Raw genomic sequence first — 19,500 nt, forward strand, 5'->3', positions numbered from 1 at the left:
CAAATTTATTTCCTGTTAGCAGGTGGCCACAAACAGCTAACCACTTTGCACAATGAACAAATTTTAGTTAAAATATTACATTTTAAAGATGTGTGATTCTCTCCAATCATAAACAAAAACTCTGTCAGTGTAAATACATTTTTTTTTTGTATTTGGGCATCTTTTAGCACTAAACAGGTTTAACAGCTCAACATAACCATTACATTCAGGATGTCTTCCTCGTTTCAGACGTCAAAGACTTCCACAAACCGCCATTACCTTCATTTCTTTGTTTAAAACATCCTTAAGGAAAATTTCAAAAGTTCATAGTAGTAAGCAGCACATAAAGATCTGCTTTAAACTCCATATGCTAGTAGGTCTTGCTTATTTTACAGTGAGATAATTATATGCCACTTCTTTCCGTTTCCTGACCTTCCTTTTCATAGCTTCCCAACATGCAACACACTTTATTAACTACAAAACTGCTGCCTTCTGCCTGTGTATAAAAGTGACTTTTTAACAGAGGGGAAAATCACATCCAACTCAACGCCATCCTTCAGAACCTTTACTCACAAGTGATTCTTTACTCTGCAGACTCTGACATGTGAAGATCCAAGGCAACAGCAAATAAAAACTGAAATGTTACTACTGAGAGTGGAGACAGTGCAGATAGGATGCTCCACTGCAGATCTTGTTGTAGAGCTGTCAGCTACTTGATTCTCAAATCAATTGGATACTCCATTCAATGTGACACCATGGATGATCAAAGTTTCAGAGGTTTATGCTGTTTGGTACCACTAACCTGTGCAATCTTCTGGGATTATCCTGTCCTTAAAGAGAACAGAGTAACTTGCAGTTGTACTTGACCTAAGTAAGCTGAGTGCCAGAAACAACATAGCTATGACATTATGAGCCCAGAATAGACTAATTAACCCTGCTTTTCTAGTGTGTTTTGCAATCAGCATTAGTTCCTGCTACCATGACTAAACTGCTGTTCCACAGTCATCTGGTTTGAAGGAAGCCTCAACTGCTACTGCTAGGCACACATTCCCTTAATACTAAGAGCCTAAGGCATTGGAAAGATAATCTTGTGCATCCTTGAGGACGGTCATTTACATACTTTGGCTTAAAAAGTTCCCTTTTATGTTACTGTTAGCTGCAGTTTTCTTCCCAGTGCTTCAGCACAGTCTAGGGTGACTGCGTCCAATTCATTTGCACTGATGTGTCTGTCCTCCACTTAAAGGCAGATGAGCTGACTTCTTTGAATACACAAGCAGAGGACAGTTAAAGAAAAAGCCTGTTATCACACAGTGAGATAAGGGCAAGCATACTGGAGTGTTCACTGTGGTACCATCTCCACTTGCATCAAGAATAGCCACAAAAAAAACCCCCAAAAAACCGAGTAAAGGACAGCAAAACCACAGCAGGCTTTTAGCAGGGCCATTTCATGTTCAGATCAATTACTCTGAAATAAAACCACCACATTATCTTTTGTAGCAGAGAAAAGCAGCATGAAGGGCACAGGCAAGTAGACAAAACTTCCTGATGTTACTATCTGAATGCATTTACTGAGTGTGTAAATAAACTGTAGGCATAGATTTCTTTGAAACTGTACAGATGGACAGGATAGACAAAGCTCATCAAGAGGGAAGTATTCTGTGACACCTCCTCTGTGTCCACGGTGCTATGTACAGTACGAACATGTATTAATACACATGAATTCAGGATTCTACACTCTCTGACTGTATTGCAGGCCATTTCCTACCCCACAGGATGAATCTCATTGAATAACACTGAGTTTCTACAAAAACACATTCTTTTCCTCCTGCCCTGGTGGAGGGGTAAGGCCCCAGAGTGACAGCCATGGTGCAGCAGGAGCATGACTTCACACCATGACTGTGTATAGGTACACGCACATATATCCACACAATCATTCTGTACATATACAAAGGTACACATACATTTTTACATTCTTTGGTGGCAAAATAAAACAAACCACAGGGTTGCACAGACTGTGCATCTTTGCTCAAAGAATCAGCTTCAGGAAAATCAGGGTTGCTGTAACAGGAGTTATTTTGCTTCTTTAAGGACTGTTCATTGCATTGACAAAATGCCATACATTTACAACGACTGAAACAGGGCACAAGGAAAGCCAATGCAAACACAGCTCACATAATGACAGATAACTCAGAGAAGGCCTTCTCCTATCCACATCAACACACCATGAGAGAAGCAGCCACATGCTTTCACCTACAAGCACTCATGTGCTTCCCTAGCTACTGTCAGGATGTTGTGCTGAGCCGCGGCACATCCTTCTCCAGCCCTGTCTGTGGATTTCCACTTTGAGTTGCTTATTAAAATTGAACTAACAGAAGACGGGATGTTGGGAGCAGCAGACGAGGCTGGTATGACAATGCCACACTGAAGGGTTGTCAGCCCATTTTTTTCGGATGACAGCTCTTCTTGCCGCCACCTCTGGGACGTCAAACCTGCATCTCAGAGGTGCTGATGAGGCCCAACGCTTTGGCTTCTTCTGGTGTCAGTCCGCTCTTTAGTGTCCTTCTCACTGCATGGCCATGAATTCCAAAAGGAGGGAAAATAAAAAGCAAACAAAAAAAGAAAATGCAATTAAAAGTGATAATTACAGGAGAATTTCAGCTGAAAAACACTTAACTTGTATACTGAATCAAATCAAGAGTTGCTATGCAACTCCAAAAAGTCAGAGAAAAGCCATCTGTCATTGTCATTTAGCCAACAAAAAATTCTCAGGATAAATATCACGGCATTGTAAGTTTTTTTAATTTTTCTCCAAAATTTTATGAGTGGATTCTCAGTCCACGGAAGTACTGTGTGCCCCATTAGCTCATAAAGAATTTTTAAAATAGCTTTTGGATCTTTATAGGGCTCAATTGAATTTATCACTATTAAATCCTTTGCGACCCTTCCAAAGTATAAAAATAAACTCCTCAAAGTTAAAAGATTTATAATAATTTTACAGTCAGTTCAAATCATCACAAATAATATGATCATAAACATTCCCTCTTCTTCTGTCATTTTTGCTCACTGAAGCCCCTATCTGACTGTCATTAGAAGTGTTCATAATTTTATATAAATTTGCATGATAAATCTTGGTGCATTTTTCATTTCCTGCTTTTCTACAAAGTGTTCTGAACTGTAGCTGTAACACAAAACTTATAATTCACATATTTACTCAGGAATCTAAGTGACTATGTGACTGCACATGGTGTTTTCCTTGGTTTCCTAATTGCCATGATTTTCAGGTAAATACACATGGTTTTCAGTAAAAACTTTCAGGTTTCAAGATGGAAACGAGGTGTTCACTCCAAAACTGATATCCTTAAGTAGAAAATATACATTTAAAAGTTTAAGCTGCATGCAAAGCATAAACAATAACTTTGTTGAACAAAATATATTCAGGGTATCAAAATAATTAATTCTAGAGGAAGAGCTAGAGAAAAGAATTACAGGTGGTGGTTAAGAACTTCTTGCATTGCGATTGTCTAGTGTAATTAAGACACGTAACTTCCAAAGATATTGACTCCATGTAACTGAAACTGGGTGGTCACGTTCAACAGTCTGGTGGGAGTCAGAGGAGTGAATGGATCAGTATTGAAAACAAGGAGATACAGAAGGGCAAAAGATGGCATATGCGAACATCTGACACCATGCAGGTAGGACGAATATTACCTATGTGTAACAGTCAAACTATTTCCATCAGTTACTGAGTTAAGTGAGCTGTGAGTACCAAATGTGTAACTGTTCCATCATTACCAAACCGTTGCTTTAAAATTCCTTTTCAAGATTAAATCCTATCTCCTGCAGTGTTTGAAAAATGACTAACGATCACCACAGGAAGCCATTCTTGACAGCCACTTTTTCCTACAATAGGGATCAGCACTATCTTCCAAGTTTAACAATGCTTAGGTTAAAACAGCATGGGGTTAAATACAACTCATAGAGTCAAAGTGAATTAAAACTAAACAAGTGCTATCAGAAGAGCATAACACTTTGAAAACGCTCCGGTCTCCAAGATTCAGAACACCCAGCACAGAGTTTTGCATCAGTCCTCATCATTGGCACTGTTCTATGTTTCTCAGATCAGATATTTGAATATCTGATACAAAATGTTCAATTCCAGATTTGAGCATAAGATCTTAGGACTCTATGGACTCAGTGAGTCCTACAATGCACATTTCTGAATAAAATTAAATACAACAGTAACAAAAGAAAAATGCAAGAAAGTTGCAGCAGAAATTTTTCTCTCATTACAAGTAAAAATTATCCTGAGCTGCTCACCTGGCTTAGCAACCTGCTAAGATCAGTTTTTTCTGGGCAGTCTATAGTACATGAGCAAAGAAGGCACCACAGCTAGCTTAGCCATCAACACTGCAGTGGTGTTAACAGAGATTAACATACATTGATTTAAAGAAGAGCTTTTCAGGTACCAGCTGAGCCCATCTTACAGAATTACAACCTCATTAGAAAAAACACAATGGATCTACAATATCATATATGTCTCTTAGAAAAAACTTTCATGAGGTTTCTTTCAAAAGCTGAAATTGGGAGCTAAAATTCCACAGTAGAAAACATCTTCATGAAAAAGAAGCAAGGACAGAAACAATGCTTTCTTCTTCAAATAAACAAGACTTCTCTGAATCACCACATGCAGATCCATTTAACATATTATGCCTTTGACTGAAAACCCTTGGATATATAACCAATATAACCCTTGGATGACTAAAAAAATCCTGCAAGGCAGCATGTGACACGGGCCAATGCTCAGTTGTGGGTTTGCCACACACCTCACACAGCAGAGGCTGACTCCTGGTTTATCCTTTTTCTGCTGCTGCTATGCAAATAGGAATGACAGCATTCAGTGAATTGCTGAGACACGTGTAGCTGTAATTAAACAAAACAATCTCTTTGTATCCCTCAGTTGATTGTTCTTACTTATCCAGGTCTCTCTTGTAATACAGAGAAAGATAACTTGGATTTAAGACATCTCTGTGACCTGAGCTTTTAAGGGCAGTAGTCCTGAGGAAACAGCTCCAAACAATGCAAGAGTTTGGCAGTCCTAACGAGACTGTCAAGAAAATGGTTAACAGAAAGCAAGGAGGTGAAGAAACTTGCCAGTGACAGAATGGTTCCCATAAACACAGTCAGCTGCTCACTTGTATAAACTAAGCGTGTGGGGCCAAGTGCTGCAAAGTACTGTGACTATTTGCAAGACTCAAGTTGTCCACCATCAGCAGGCAACCTGAAGGATAACAGCTGTCAGAATCACAATCCAGACTCAAATGACTGAATTCTTGCTTTCAGCCAACCAGACACAGATGAATCCACTTGCAGTTTGCAGGACTTTGCTCTTAGGGAGACGCAAGTGGTGTGATAAAGGGTATTGGTATCTTTGTATGAAAATTATATGCAGTATGTGCAAATTATTCACAGTACTTATCCTCATCAAACAATCCAGCACCAGCAGTAGCACAGGAGAGCTTCTCACTGTTCTCTGCACTGGCTGATGGACTGTGAAGGCTTGTGGGCAAGGAAGCCAGAAGGCAGCTGAGTTATCTACAGGAGCCAGGGACCACTCAGGGAGGCGGGTGAACCTTGTGACATGTTGTTAAACAGATGTCCTTAGACTTTTTTCTTTCTCCTCATAATGCATTTGGTAAGGCTCCTTCACACTGGGAGAGGTCATGGACACGTTCAGTCATTGGAATTGTATGGGGAGAGATATTTTCCTTCCATGTTTTATAGGCATTGCAAAATTACATTTCTCAAACTAGATCTTCACTCTCCCCTCTGCACTGAACTCTATCGTGTCTCTGACTGGACTAGACATAATATCTTGGCTTGTAAAACTCTTGGCCTGCTGCTGATCACATTAAACTGAGTTATGGAATGCATTTTGGAGGCAGTGACAATAAAAATAAGACTTTCAAATGACCTTTTAGGTTCTTCAAGCAATTTTTAAAATGTTTGCTGAAGAAACATAACAGAGAGAGAAAATAACTTCTACTCCTGTCACAATCAAGGCCTGCTGAGATTCCATAACCAAGAAACCAAATGTTGTTTTTATGGGGTCAGAGGGTATGGTATTCTTTGCTAATCAGGATATCTAGAACTTTATTTTATATCTTGGCAGAATGCAGTGTGCTTATGAGGAACTTGATGAATTTCACTATGCCCATTGGGTCATAATTTGCACAGACATAGGGCCCCCACAGAACATGGAGTGTTTAAAAAAATGTGATTTCCAAAGTGTAGTTTTGTCAGACGCTATTATTGAAGGTCTGACAGCTCTTTAAAGGGCAAATGGTGCTCCTGATTTCCCCTCCTACTTTGTTGTTGTTGTTTGATTGCTTATTTTTTAAGATGCTACAGTCAAGAAAATCTGCCTGGTGTCATTCACTCTTAACATTTGCAATGGATTCTGAAATGTGTATATAACACTTGTATGGCTTGGTCATTTGAAATGCAGAATATTCTTTCCATAGATAGGACCATTTTCCTCCTTGAGAAGTTGCAGTTAGTGTCCCTCTTATTATAAAATGTGTGGCAGCCACAGAACTTTGGGTCCAGATGCAAATGTAATGCAGCTGCTACTCATTTGGCAGAAAGAAAATTCCAGGTGTCTGCAAATTACACAGGAAGAACAGCAAAAAAGCAGATTATAAGAGGCAATACAGACTAGCTCCACCATATCATTTCATGTATCCTAAATATTTTCTGCTACCCTTTGAAAATGCAGCCTGCACACCTAGTCTGTTTTTTCAAATATTCAACATATTGTCATGGACTTTACTCCAGTGAGTTTGCAAATGGCAATTTGCAACACAAAAGCTCAGTCTGGACACTCTTGATCATGTTCTTTCCTTTTAATCTTTTTCTACATTTGCGTATTATTATATCACTGTCTATATAAGATATACTTAAGCTTAGTTACCCATAAATCACTGCATAATATGAGTAGGTCTAAATGTGTAAAAAGTAGTAAAAGAATGATGTGTAGAGATTTTCTTACAGTGATGTGTAGGTGTGTTTTTGGATTTTTGCAGGCATTTCTCTGAAGAAGTAAAGCTAACTGATACGTGGTCTTCGCTCAGGTGATCTGCACTGAGTGCTCCAGGAGACAATGTATGACTGCCCTGCAGTTCTGCTTCTACTATAGATGGTACAGGTCTCTCCTAACAAGAAAATGTAGTGCAGCCACCACCTGGCATAACAGATGCTATCTGTGACATAAAGATGAGTCTGGCAATGTTGACAGATGAAGTGACATACTCTAACTTCTTCCTCTCTGGGTGGCTTATGTTTTAAGGAACAAAAAGTAATATTGCTTTAAACACCATGAAGATACTGTTTTTAAAGTAATACTGACATGGAGTTGAAACCGTAAAAGCTGAAATAGCTGGATTTCCAGCTTACTTCACAGATAATCATTTATATAGTCCTAAAAACAAAGAGAAAAGAAGGATATAATTCCTTTCTTGGGAACTTCCCATGACAAAATAAAGCAACCTGATTTTTAGGAGCTCTGTGAACTAAATTAAAAGCAATCCTGCTGCCACCTCCCTCATAATTTCTCCCACTTAAATTCATCAATCAGAAGTGATTCCACTATTAATAGGTGAAGTATAGAGCTCAGTAACAAGTGAGTCTGAAAGTAAGCACTATATGAAGACCATACATTAACAATGCACAGGACAAAAAAGGCAGGAAATAAGATACAGAAAGCAAGACGTCTAACACAAATGTTCTGGACATGCAGCCTTTAAATTCCATTTCAAATTTTAAAATGACTTAAAGTGATATATGATTAAGTAACAGATTTTCACTAATGCGATAGCTCCAGTTTATTAACACAGAGCTCAGGAATGATATGGCAGGGAAGTGTGACCATGTTTGAATACATGGGTTCTGAGGAACTCAAATCAATTATCTCCATCAGGAATCCATACTGAAAAGCACAGCAAGAGAGGGAGTCAGCTCCATGGGCCCATCAGATCAGGTGCTTATCAGATGGCATTGCTCTATCTAGAGAAAGCCATAGCCATATATGTATATAATATAAACATACACTTTCTGTCCCAGGCTAGATAAATGCATAGTAGCTTTGTGTGAAGCATTGTTTTTCATCTCCTAACAAAGACTTCCCTCCAAATGCATCTGACACTTGCATTCAAGTGCAGTCAAATTCCTGCTCACAGAGATCCTTGTGCTACACTTCTTCGTGGCAGCAGAGGGCTCTCTTTGGCAGCTATGGTATCACAGTGGTCTTCCAGACAACTGCATGAGACACCATGTCTGTTACTGCTCTTCTTTTGTAAGGAGACTTGTAAGGCAAACTTCTACCTCCTTATCCTTGAAACTGTACAGAATTATCCTACCTGTCCATTTTTTTCCCCTACAGCTGTCTATGTTGGCCTCTGGCACTGGTGAGGCAAAGAACTACAGAGGCCGCACCCTGATGAGTATATCCATTGCTACCATTTCCTGTGGTCAGCTGTAAGCCCATTAATTAATTACTACTATTGTTTTTTTAATTACTGTTATTATTTTACTCTAGGCCATTCACATAGTTTTGTCATTCTTACGAAAATCTTGCCATTCTAAGGATGAAAGAATGTACTACTTAAAAGGCATCCAAAAGACACTAGCTATCTTGGTATCTCATGGAGATAACCTTCCAGCTGCCAGAGTTTTAAGAGTTTTATCTCCCACTCTGCTTTCATTCAATAATTAGATTTTTATTAACTGGGTATTGACCTTCTGAAGGCTCAATACTGAGGACGCAAAGCCTTGATACTTAAATACGATCTGTGAAACATTTAATTTTTCTGAATACAAGGAATTGTTGAAAAATGTGCATCACTACATGGATTACTCTACATCTCTGATCTCTGATAGGATCCTGTTACTCAAATCCTAAATAATTCATTGCTAAATCTAAGTAAAGGTGCTCTCCCTTACAGTGTTTTATATAGACCTTCTTCTTGTAAAGTTTCTGTTTTTTTATTTTTATTTTTATTTTTTAAGCATAATTTCCATTAACTCCCGCTTTTAGTCCGATCATAAATACCAGAAGAACAGTCTCCCTCCTGGTATTTTGGCACTTCTGTATCTTTTCATAGCCAGAAAGAGTAAGTGAAGTGACATGAAAATAAAAAATAATGAGAGAAAAAAAAAAGTAGAAAAAAGTTAACTGAAGCACCCCATGATTTCCAAACAAATGTTACATATTTCTGGATTCAAATAGACTCCCACTAATTATTTTGTTTGCTTATAAACATGTCTATTCCAAAGCAGCACTGAATGCATTATTAAAACTTGTCTAAAACTTGTTTCCAAGTCTGGTCCTTTGGCAGAGTTCTTTCCCTTATTTTGGCACATGATGACTGCATGCTTACTCCCATTTCACTTTTACTGAAGGTGGAATTTAGCAGAAATACCTGACCTGGGATGTTCTGTAGTTAAACTTAATCCATCAGCCCTGAGCTTATTTGTCTAGGATTCAGATAATCATGATTCAATTCCTATCTCCTCCACAGTCCCTTTGTATGAGCCTGACAGATTACTTGAGTCACATCTCAGATCCATTTCACCTAAAAGACTGTAAGAATGTTTTACTCTCCACAAGTCATTACGCAAACAAATGATGAAATCCTTATGAGATGTATCCACATCCCAGAGGTCAGTTAGCAGGTATATTTTTGGGCTAACATATGATTCCAACATCTAATAAAAGAATAAGACGTCACAGAGGTGTTCAAGACCAGATTAGATGGGCCCTGTACAACCTGGTCTAGTACCAGATCTGGAGGTTGGTGGTCCTGTGTGTGGCAGGGGGGTTGGAACCTGATGATCCTTGGGGTCCCTTTCAACCCAAGCCATCATATGATTCCTGTCTCTTTTCTAAACATCACAAATAATTTATATCAAGACATTTTCATTCAAATATTGGATTAAATTCTGATTCAATTATCTGCTCCAAACTAATTTCTCCAACACAAATCTAAGCAGATTTTCAGTTTTAATAAAATCTAAGAGAAACCAGAGTGCAGACACACACAGATATTCCAAGATAAAAGCAACATGGGGGAAAAATGAGCCTCCAGCAGAATACAGTGTAATGACCACTAGAATATTTGCTGCTTACCATCAGATATTAGTCACACCTGGATCCTATGTTATGACAATTTAGGGTGAGATGAATATCCAGATGGATGTAATGCTGTATAGTCATCTTTATAGACTGATCTCCTTGGAGCAGCCACCTGAAATTATTTGTTGGAAAGAATACGATGGGATTCTCACTCTTTGTCATCTGCCTTGACTTCAGGGAGACAGGAAATATATTTTCATGTATGAAGACTGCAGATACTAATAATTACTTCATAAAGGAAGAATATACAGGCTTGTGTTTTAGCCTAGTTGCCTTAAGGAAATGGCACATTGGATGGTCTGGTTATGATAACCTGAGGCTTAGCATTTGGGCAAGGCAATGAGTCCGTGGAACTTTGTCCTTTTTCAGTGCTCTGCCATAGTCATTCACAGAGGTCAGAAATCCACCCTATCTGGCTCAACACTGCCAAGTATCATGCTGCATATGCCAAAATTAGTTTGAAAACCTTTTGAATGCTGATTTACTCTGAAAAAAATGGAGTATGATCTTTGTGACACTGAGTCATGGGAATTACATCATACTCCTCAGACAGATCTATTCAGTTGACTGGGACAAACACAAAGATATACAGGCTACTCTACAACAAGCAAATTCTGAGAGAATGATTTTATGTTAGGAGATAGATATTAAATAAATAGATAAATGGATAGTAAATAAACACCAGGACAAGAAGGAAAACAGTATCAACTTCCTATTTGTCCAGCACAGGTGTTTTTTTTTTCCCAGTTCTCTTAAGTCAAGTCTTTAATGGATGATACATGTTGTCTTTAACTGTCTTCCGTTATCTCAAAGCTGACATGGCTAGAACAACTTTGTTTTTTTTCTCCCCCAGAGAGCAACAATTCGCACAGGCTGCTCATGAAATTCCATTTAGGAACAGCTCTAGTCTTCTTCATACACTTTGTTTCTCACTGCTTGTCATCTACACAGCAAACTGTGCCTATACACCTTGCACTCATCTTTATTAATTTACTTATCTTTCCTCCAATTCAGCTCCATCTGTATTATACAAATAAGTTCCATTCTTGACAGTTGCTTTTTGAAATATCAGTGGTATCTCACATAGAGTGTTTCATTTTCGGCCCCCCAGTTCCATGTCTGTTATAATATTTTGTACATTGCTAAAATTAACTTTACCAATTATATTCATTGGAATTTGAACTATCAAAGAGAATGATTCTTAAAATTTCTTTATTCCAATTTTCCTTTGCAAACATTGTTCATTATAGCATCATGAGTGAAGGTCATCTGTACCGTACAAAAGATCCAGACAATCCTTATTAGATTATTTTTTATTTCTTTGCTGAGTTGAACAGCTCCCTACTGTTATCACAGAGTCACAGAATTGTAGGGGTTGGAAGGGACCTCTAGAGATCATCAAATCCAACCCCCGCTTCCAAAGCAGACTCACAGAAAGCTGCCCTCAGCCGTCTAGAATGGAAACAATTTTTATTTCATGCTTTTAAAACACACCAAACTGATATCTCTAGAGGATGGAGTCTGTTGTTGACACATCAGAGCAAAAAAACAAAAGAATCTTCCCATGGCAGCTTGCCTTGAAGCTGCCTTTGTGACCACCTCCAGGGGTGAAAGAGCATTTCAACTTCTGTGGCTCATTCACTCCCGTGGCTCTCTGTTGAAGCTTCTAATGAAATAATACAACTGTAATGCTGTTTTTGCATACATAACACCACTCTAGTATGGTAGGCAGGTCACCGAACACCCATCATGAGGCAATGACTTCCAGTTGGTTACTGTATTTCTAAATGTCAGATTTTATCTTTAAAAACCTTCACTGTGTAGAGGTCCAGAACAGAATAAATTCTCTCTCTGCAGATCACCACAGGAACTCAGACATCATGTATTTACCATGTACATTAGCTTTCATTAGTTCATTTCAGCTCCTGCTGAACAAATCCCTTCCTACTGGTTCTCAGTCAGATTCAGTTATATCTGGACTTATCAGTGACCCTTCATATCTTCAACTTTCAATTTCCATCTGTCTTTGGATTACTCACTGCCTTATTCCTTCTCCCAGTTTGGGGTTCTGCTGATCATGTTGAGCTTCTAAGTTTTTTCACATCATTAAGATTTAACTAAACTTTCTGCACAGCAGACACACTCACAATGCTCAACAATTACAAAAGATAAAATTGTTAAATTCACGTTATCAAAATAGTAAATATTTCTCATTGCAATTATTTTCTGAATTTACCTTAATCATTTTCACATTCCTATTTCTGTTTCCTCCTAGTTGACTATGACTTGACTATCACTTGCTTTTTACTTCATATTTTTATGTCTTTGTCTATAGCAAAAACAACCCTTGCCCATCTGAACTTTTTACCCAAACCACAGCAAACATATGCAGTGCACATAAATCTTCTGGGCTTCTCATTTTGCTAAAGACATAGAATTCATCTCAGTTTCACTAAAACAGCTGAATTTTAAGTGAACCTCAAAAGACTTTCAGTTATGTACCAAAAACAATTAGACACATGGTATATAATGCACAGCAAAAAAACATTTCTTTCAACTGAGGTTCACCCTGATGGGACTAAATATTAATCTCACAGCAAAATGATATATGTTTGAACTTGAAGATTGAACCTGGTGAATCAAACTGAACAGAAATTTGAGTCTCTTTGCTCAGCCAATAACAAATACCATAGCATCTGCTAATCTAAATAATGAAAGTGCGCCTAAAATTTACTTTCGTAAATACAAGACTTGTGTTATATTTCTACTAGGGAGATTTTCTGCTTAACTCACATTTTGCATTGGCAATGGCTGATCTCTGCTCTTTTTCTGGAGCTGTCATGTTATCAGTCCAGTTGAATGTATTTTAGGGTTAAGCTACCCAATTTTTAGTTATTCAGGTACACTAGCCATCTATCACAGTGAAATAGTTCAGTTATGAAAAGAGATGTTAAACTGCTGATCATGTTTGTTGTGAAACTGTCTTTAAACCATTTTAAAGCCTCATCCAGATCTTGAAGAACAAACAAGCAAGAGAGCTGGAGTCTATAATGATTAATTACTGTGGAAATCAGTTGCTGCCTTAACATTTAGCGAAAGCTTAATCCCTGTTACTGAATAAGCATAAAAGCCAGTTCCATGGAAAAATAGATATTATTTTATTATCATTATCTTTTTTCTTTTTTTCAGCAAGCGCATCCTTGAGAAAAATACCTAGTAAAAAGTAGAAATTAGACTTTTTGGTGTGTGTGTACAAGGATAGGGTTGCTAACAGATGAAATAACTTAGCATAGGAAAAAACACAGAGATAGGTAGACATACAGGAGGTTTATTTCATATGCACAAGCCAACTAGAGCAGTCAGCACGTGCAGAAGACCATAGTCGTGTGGGGAAGTGGGTAGCAGCAGAAGGTGATGCCACAAGGAGGTACGGCATAGCGCATGACAAAGGGTAAGGCAGATAATCCAGTGTCAGCTCATTTTCTTAGCTGAAAGTCTGTCTCATCTTTCCAGTGTTCACACTGCATTTACTCTTGCCACATGCAGAAGTTCTTTTCTTAGCATGTTGGTGAAAGTGAATATGCTTTCAGCACATGCTAGTTTACAGCAATCAACTACTGCTTATATAAAATGGCTTTGATCAACAACTTTGTTAGAGCAACTCCAAAAATAAAAAGAAATTCTGTGTGATTTTTCACTCACTGTTGTTGACTTCTCTTTGTCCTAACTTCCCAGAAATGCTAAAAAGATGGATGGAAAGGTAGTCAAAAAGCCACATTTGGTGAATGACATTTAACACCAAATTCTTATATCCTTTGGGTACTTATCCATCTCACAGTAATTGCAGTAGTCCCTGCACATAAGGAAAAAAAACTCGAGAGATCATCGCCTCTTAAACATTCTATTTTATAAAGCACGAAATCAAATTGTTCAAACTCACATGCCATAGCTCTGCCCTGTGGACACTCTACAACATTAGACCGTCTTATAAATGTGTGACCTTTTCTTCCCAGGGGCTTCTCTACAAGAACTTTGCAATCTAACAGCAGTAGATAGTTTGATTTTAGGGCAGCAGAAGGATGGTATACAATATGAAAGATTTTTTAAAAGATGAAATATCTCAAATTACATCTTGCTTATGAATAAATTCAGCTTACAGATAGACCTATTAATCTTTATGCCACTTCACAGTACCTTACGGCATTTAAACAAGTCTCAGTTTGAAGTCCTGATATAACTTCTTTAGTTTTGAATAGGTACTGTCATCAGAAAAGCCCTAAAGCACCATAAAACATTCTTCTCTTTTTGCTACAGACATCAGAAGTTCTCTAGATAATCACCCACCGAGTACAACATAGCTGAAACAGCAGGAGGTATATGTGCCAACAACCAAGGTACTACCACTGCATGACTGCATAGTAGAAGGCAAGTTCAAACACCAAGATAAATAAATGTTTGCACGTTGGCTTTTTCTGAGAAGTTTAACAGTTATTTACTCACATGACTTCCTATTTGCTCGCGATCGCTTTCTCTCTCTAGGCACCGCTCGCTGGCTTGGCACTTGTGTGGCTGACTTTACAATGCGATCCATGATCTCATCTGCTGCATCATCTGTTGCGTTAGGTGAATCATCATTGCCAGCATTCCACGAACTGATACGGCCTGGAAAAGTCCAGCAAATAAACTGAGGGAAGAAAAGGCGACAAGAGCCTCTTGTGTCACTTTGGTTTTGCAATTGACTTTCTGGAGAATTGAAGCTGCTACTTCAAACTGGCCAAAGGATCTGCCTAACGGAGAGTATTTTTAAATAATACCCTAGACTCTCTGCTGTATCAGCAGAGAACGGAGAGCTCAAATGCTATTACAACTTTCGACTCCTTTTAGTCTCAGAGTCTTGTTCATGACCATACAATTGGCAAATGTCTGCTACAGACTGTTTAAGAGCTGAGAATTGCTGGAGTGTTGTGTGGTCATGTTTGTCTCTGCTCCAATTACAAAGACACTAGAAGACAGGACACATGTACAAAACTGATTAAAATCACCAGGACAGGTCCTTTTTACAAAAAGAGGGGAACGATCTCTTTCAGAGCATCTGTATCATAGAACACAGGAAAGGGAAAAAAGGAGTTTGACATGTCTAGTTGTTCCTTTCACAAGAAACAATCCACGTCCTCAATAGATATGCGTTCTGGCACAACTGCACATCCTCTGTTATGAACAGAAAAGTAAGAGTCATTGGCAAGCTGAAAAGCTAAATAAGCAATTTTGGTTAAAGCCACAAATAGAAAGACATGTCTTTGAAGCCAAGGATCTGGCACTCCTTACTCCACGGCTCTGTGTTAGATGCATCTTTTGGTTCCTTCACAACAGACTACTGTTCCATGTGCATTTTTTTTTTAATAATTTGAAGGGTAGTACGTAGTGAGAACACTGACAGCAAGCTTTGCAAAAGAGTGGGCGTGTTAGAACTGCAAACAGCTAAAAGTCACTGTCGAGACTACTCCATAGCACATCTCTGATGTTAATAAACAACAGCTTTGATTAGCACTTTGCTCTGCTACTTTTCTCCTGGCTCTCATCAAGAGCATTTACACTATGATAGTGCTCCTGACAAGCTTCTGTCTGGCTCACCCTTCCTCTGCCTCTGCTATTCTTCAGAGGAACGCAAGCTGACTATCATTATCAGGACACACTGCTCATTAGCAGTCAATGGATTACTTCAGCTGCTCTGTTGTACAGAGATGCTTGAATTATTTAATCTTTTTACTTTTGCTGGTTTGCTTGCTTCTGAAACTGGAGCACTGAAATCTCCAAATTAAACAGAATCATGTTTTAAAATCTGAATAAACTAAATGCACACACATAATGGTGAATGCTCAGACATGGTACTAGTGGCAACAAAAAGAATCAAGAAAAGGTAAGATATCTAGATATGACAGAAATGAAATATGAAAACAGAAAACTATGAACTTAAATGTTGGTGCATTCCCTTTTACTTCAAGACTTTCTCCCAGGTAGCATTTATATAAGAGGGCATAAGGCGGAGACAAAAGAAAATAAACTGCTGATTTCAGTCTCTGCAAAATGATTTAACGATGAGGAAGTAGTTTAGTGGCTTCTCTTCTGAAGAGGTATACCAGTGAATAATGTCTTGGACAAAAAGCAAAAGTATCTTATTGCCAAGAATGGTTGTATCAATGAACTCTTCTGTCAGAGTATCAGGTGCTGGAAACAAAAGATTAGGTCAGGTTTTCATTTTCTCTGTGTTAGCTTTCAGAAGTCACCCATGCTTACATTAGAAACAGCAGAGCACTGTGGACCTCAGAAAAGGAGGTATCTGCTGGGGCAGCAAGGAGGTGCAGGACAGTCCCTAGGCCCCACTTAATCCAGTAGCTCTGCAGCTTATCAAAGATCTATTGTCTTTTTCTTGCTCCTTTTTTCTCTCCTATCATTCATAAAATCCTGCACAGCCCTTCAAATCTTCAATTTGAACTGCTACTTTCTCTTGCTTCTGTTCAAAACCAAAACCATTTATATCCCGTTTTGGTTGCACAATGAAAACAGGCATAGAAACTGGAGTGTGAATAAGCAGTCAGGCTGACCAGGGAGAGAAGCGTGCTGGTTTGTGTTCCTCCAGCACTACACCGACTGCATTGTCGTGCTCCAAATCACCACCTCCAGTGTGCAAATACCATTGGGGTTTTCACCTCTCTTTCTGACTCTTTCTGCTATCTTTTTATGAATGCTTAGGCCTGCAGCTGCAGTGCCATTTAGGAAGATGGCTGACAAGAAGCCCACAGCACTTACCCCGGCTGGCTCGGCTGCGAGTGCGAACCCCCAGTGCCGTGGTGCTCTCCCCACCAGCAGAGGAGGTCTTCAGCACAGCCTTCATGTTCTCATGCTCTGCGGCATCCTCGGCGTATTGTAGGCCCTGGGGCTGGACTGGGGATGAGGGTGAGGTGCTGGAGAACTTGCCGGACTGTGGAAGGAAAGATAAACTGTTGTTTTAATCAAAAAGAGTGCAGACAACAGGTCAGCATCCAGGTGATGAGTTGTAAGAGGGGAAGCCTACATTTTTGCCCTTGTAGAGCAATAGAATCATGAATGGTTTGAGTTGGAAGGGACCCTTTAAAGGTCATCCAGTCCACCCCCCCAGCAATGAACACCTACAACTAGATCAAGGTGCTCACAGTCTCCACCAGCCTAATCTTGAGTCGACAAGCACAGGGCATCCACCACATCTCTGGGCAAACTGTGTCCAGTGCCTCAGCCATCCTTATCATAGAAAATTTCTCCCTTACACGCTATCTAAATCTCCCCTCTTTTAGTTTGAAACCACTTCCTCTTGTCTTACCACAACACACCCTGCTAAAGAGTCTGTCCCCTTCTTTCCTATAGTCCCCCAATGTGGTTTTGTCCCTTACTATGAACTTTCAGTATCAAGGCAGGACTGGCAGAGAGCTGGGAACACAGAGGTCACTGGTCTGCCTCTCTGCACTGATACACAGAGAACTCTCACATTGCTCAAAAACACTGATATGTACAGTAAGCTTAAAATACATTGCCAGCAATGCTGAAAAAATCCCCAGTCCCCAAACATCCAGCCAAATTATTTCATGGCCAAAACACAAAAATTGCTGTCAGCAGTTAGGAGAACAAACAAAACCTTAGAGAGATTTTGGAATCTGCCCTCTGCTTGCCCAGCCCACCCGTGACTTCCATGTCACCACAACAATGTTAACAACAGCAACTGGATTAGCTGCACACAACTGAAAGCAGCCCTTCAGAAATGCAGCCAGGTGAACCACAGCAGGAATGGAGGCTTTCAGAGAAGAGCAGGGGCTTGCATCACTGTGCACTGGAAGCAGAAGCACTAAGCTGCTCCCCTCCTCCATTTTCTGCCTGAGAAAGGCTGCAACAGTGGTAATCACTCAGTTACTCTCATCTACAGAAGCAGCACAATACATCTGAAGTACAGTCCTAGCCACAGAAAAGACAGGCTCTCATCAGCAAACAGACCTCAATAGATAGATAATAATACTCCTTGCAGTTTTCAGTCCTATCAGTTTTCAGAAACTGAAATATGTTTTCTCTTTCCTTTTAATCTTATTCCTATAGATCAAGCACAGATAAAAAGGAAGGTGTGCTGCATTCTGTTCCTCCTCTGCATACTAAACAACATTACTTATTAACTTGACGGTATCAAGCCAGTCAGCTACAGCAATGCAGACCTCAGAGCCTTTCCTTCAGAGAACAATAAACTGGAAGAAAAGGCTCAGCCCTGCTTTCAGAGCTTTCATCGAGTCCCCTGGGCTGTTAGACTCCAAACTGAAAATATTTCATCTGGAAACCACCGACAGGATCATTCTATTCTAACATAATGACTATTCGGGGTAGGACAGCATGCTGAGTAGCAAAACAATAATCCCTACAAGGCACTAAGCTAAATATAGCAGTGTGATATTTATTTTTAATACTGAGAAGTTTGTTTTGTTTTTAAAGTACTAGCTTGGGATATTTTGACGTGGAAGATGTGCAAGTGCTAGAATATCGTGTGCAATTAATAGGCAAAAAAAACAGGAAAACTTCTATGAAAGTACATGCAGTTTTTGCATTAAAGAATACTCTCTTACATACAATTGGTTGTAAATCTAATCAATACTGCTTTAGGAACAGTAAAAAGATAATGACTTCAGATAACCATTAGTATTCACACATGTTAGTTAAACTCTGGCATAGAAAGTCTATTTCTGTCATTTTCTTTCTGCAGCCTAATATATACAGTATAAACCATCACCAGGGAGAAGCCACACTGCCAGGATGCTTAATTTAACTTCCTAAACTTTCAGATACTGATGAGGATTGATGCCCAAGCTCCAGCCTCTTAAGAAAATAAGTGATATTTTGAAACACTGAGCATTAAGTCACATTGTTTATGTTCAGAGCCTGACGCTGAACAAAAATTGCACTGCACAATAGATGATCTGCAAAGCAAGAAACTCATTTATTATGAAAATGACTAGTATTTTATAGTTCTTCATTTTTTTATTCACACCTCAATTCATTTTAACATCATCTTTAGAAGGAATTAATAGCCAAAAAGCTATGAGAGAAATGTCATGGTTCATAGTTCCAGTTGAGCAGATGAGTTGACCAGTCCATACTATCTGAGTTAGAAATTAGATGTCACAGCACACAGGGGACATGGGAATGACATGCTCTTTCAAAGAACCATACCTCAGTATCCTCTTCTTCATCAGTCTGCCACCGGAGACAAAGGACAGGGCAGAGAAGGACAAACAGGAAGATTTAGGAAGGACAGCATGGTCAAA

At 39.1% G+C, this 19,500-nt stretch overlaps 1 protein-coding gene across 8 annotated transcripts in view; it reads right to left on the reverse strand.

Annotated features, from left to right (window-relative positions):
* Positions 1 to 1,247: 1,247 nt before the first annotated feature.
* Positions 1,248 to 19,500, reverse strand: part of FHOD3 (formin homology 2 domain containing 3) — a 356,118-nt gene continuing 337,865 nt past the window's right edge. For 4 of the 8 annotated variants that reach the window (XM_065752844.1, XM_065752840.1, XM_065752839.1 and 1 more), the window contains 4 exons: positions 19,406 to 19,429; positions 16,976 to 17,147; positions 14,669 to 14,830; positions 1,248 to 2,545 (listed from right to left, as the gene is read on the reverse strand). In XM_065752844.1, coding sequence (XP_065608916.1) covers positions 2,463 to 2,545; positions 14,669 to 14,830; positions 16,976 to 17,147; positions 19,406 to 19,429 — 441 coding nt within the window. In that variant the 3' untranslated portion in view covers positions 1,248 to 2,462. Of the gene's footprint in view, positions 2,546 to 13,870; positions 13,909 to 14,668; positions 14,831 to 16,975; positions 17,148 to 19,405; positions 19,430 to 19,500 lie in introns of all 8 variants that reach the window. The other 4 variants (XM_065752847.1, XM_065752846.1, XM_065752845.1 and 1 more) reach the window with 2 other exon arrangements.

This window comes from Cyrtonyx montezumae, unplaced genomic scaffold (assembly GCF_038088225.1).
Source record: "Cyrtonyx montezumae isolate F1298 unplaced genomic scaffold, pur_monq_1.0 scaffold_8, whole genome shotgun sequence".
NCBI classification, from domain to species: domain Eukaryota; kingdom Metazoa; phylum Chordata; class Aves; order Galliformes; family Odontophoridae; genus Cyrtonyx; species Cyrtonyx montezumae.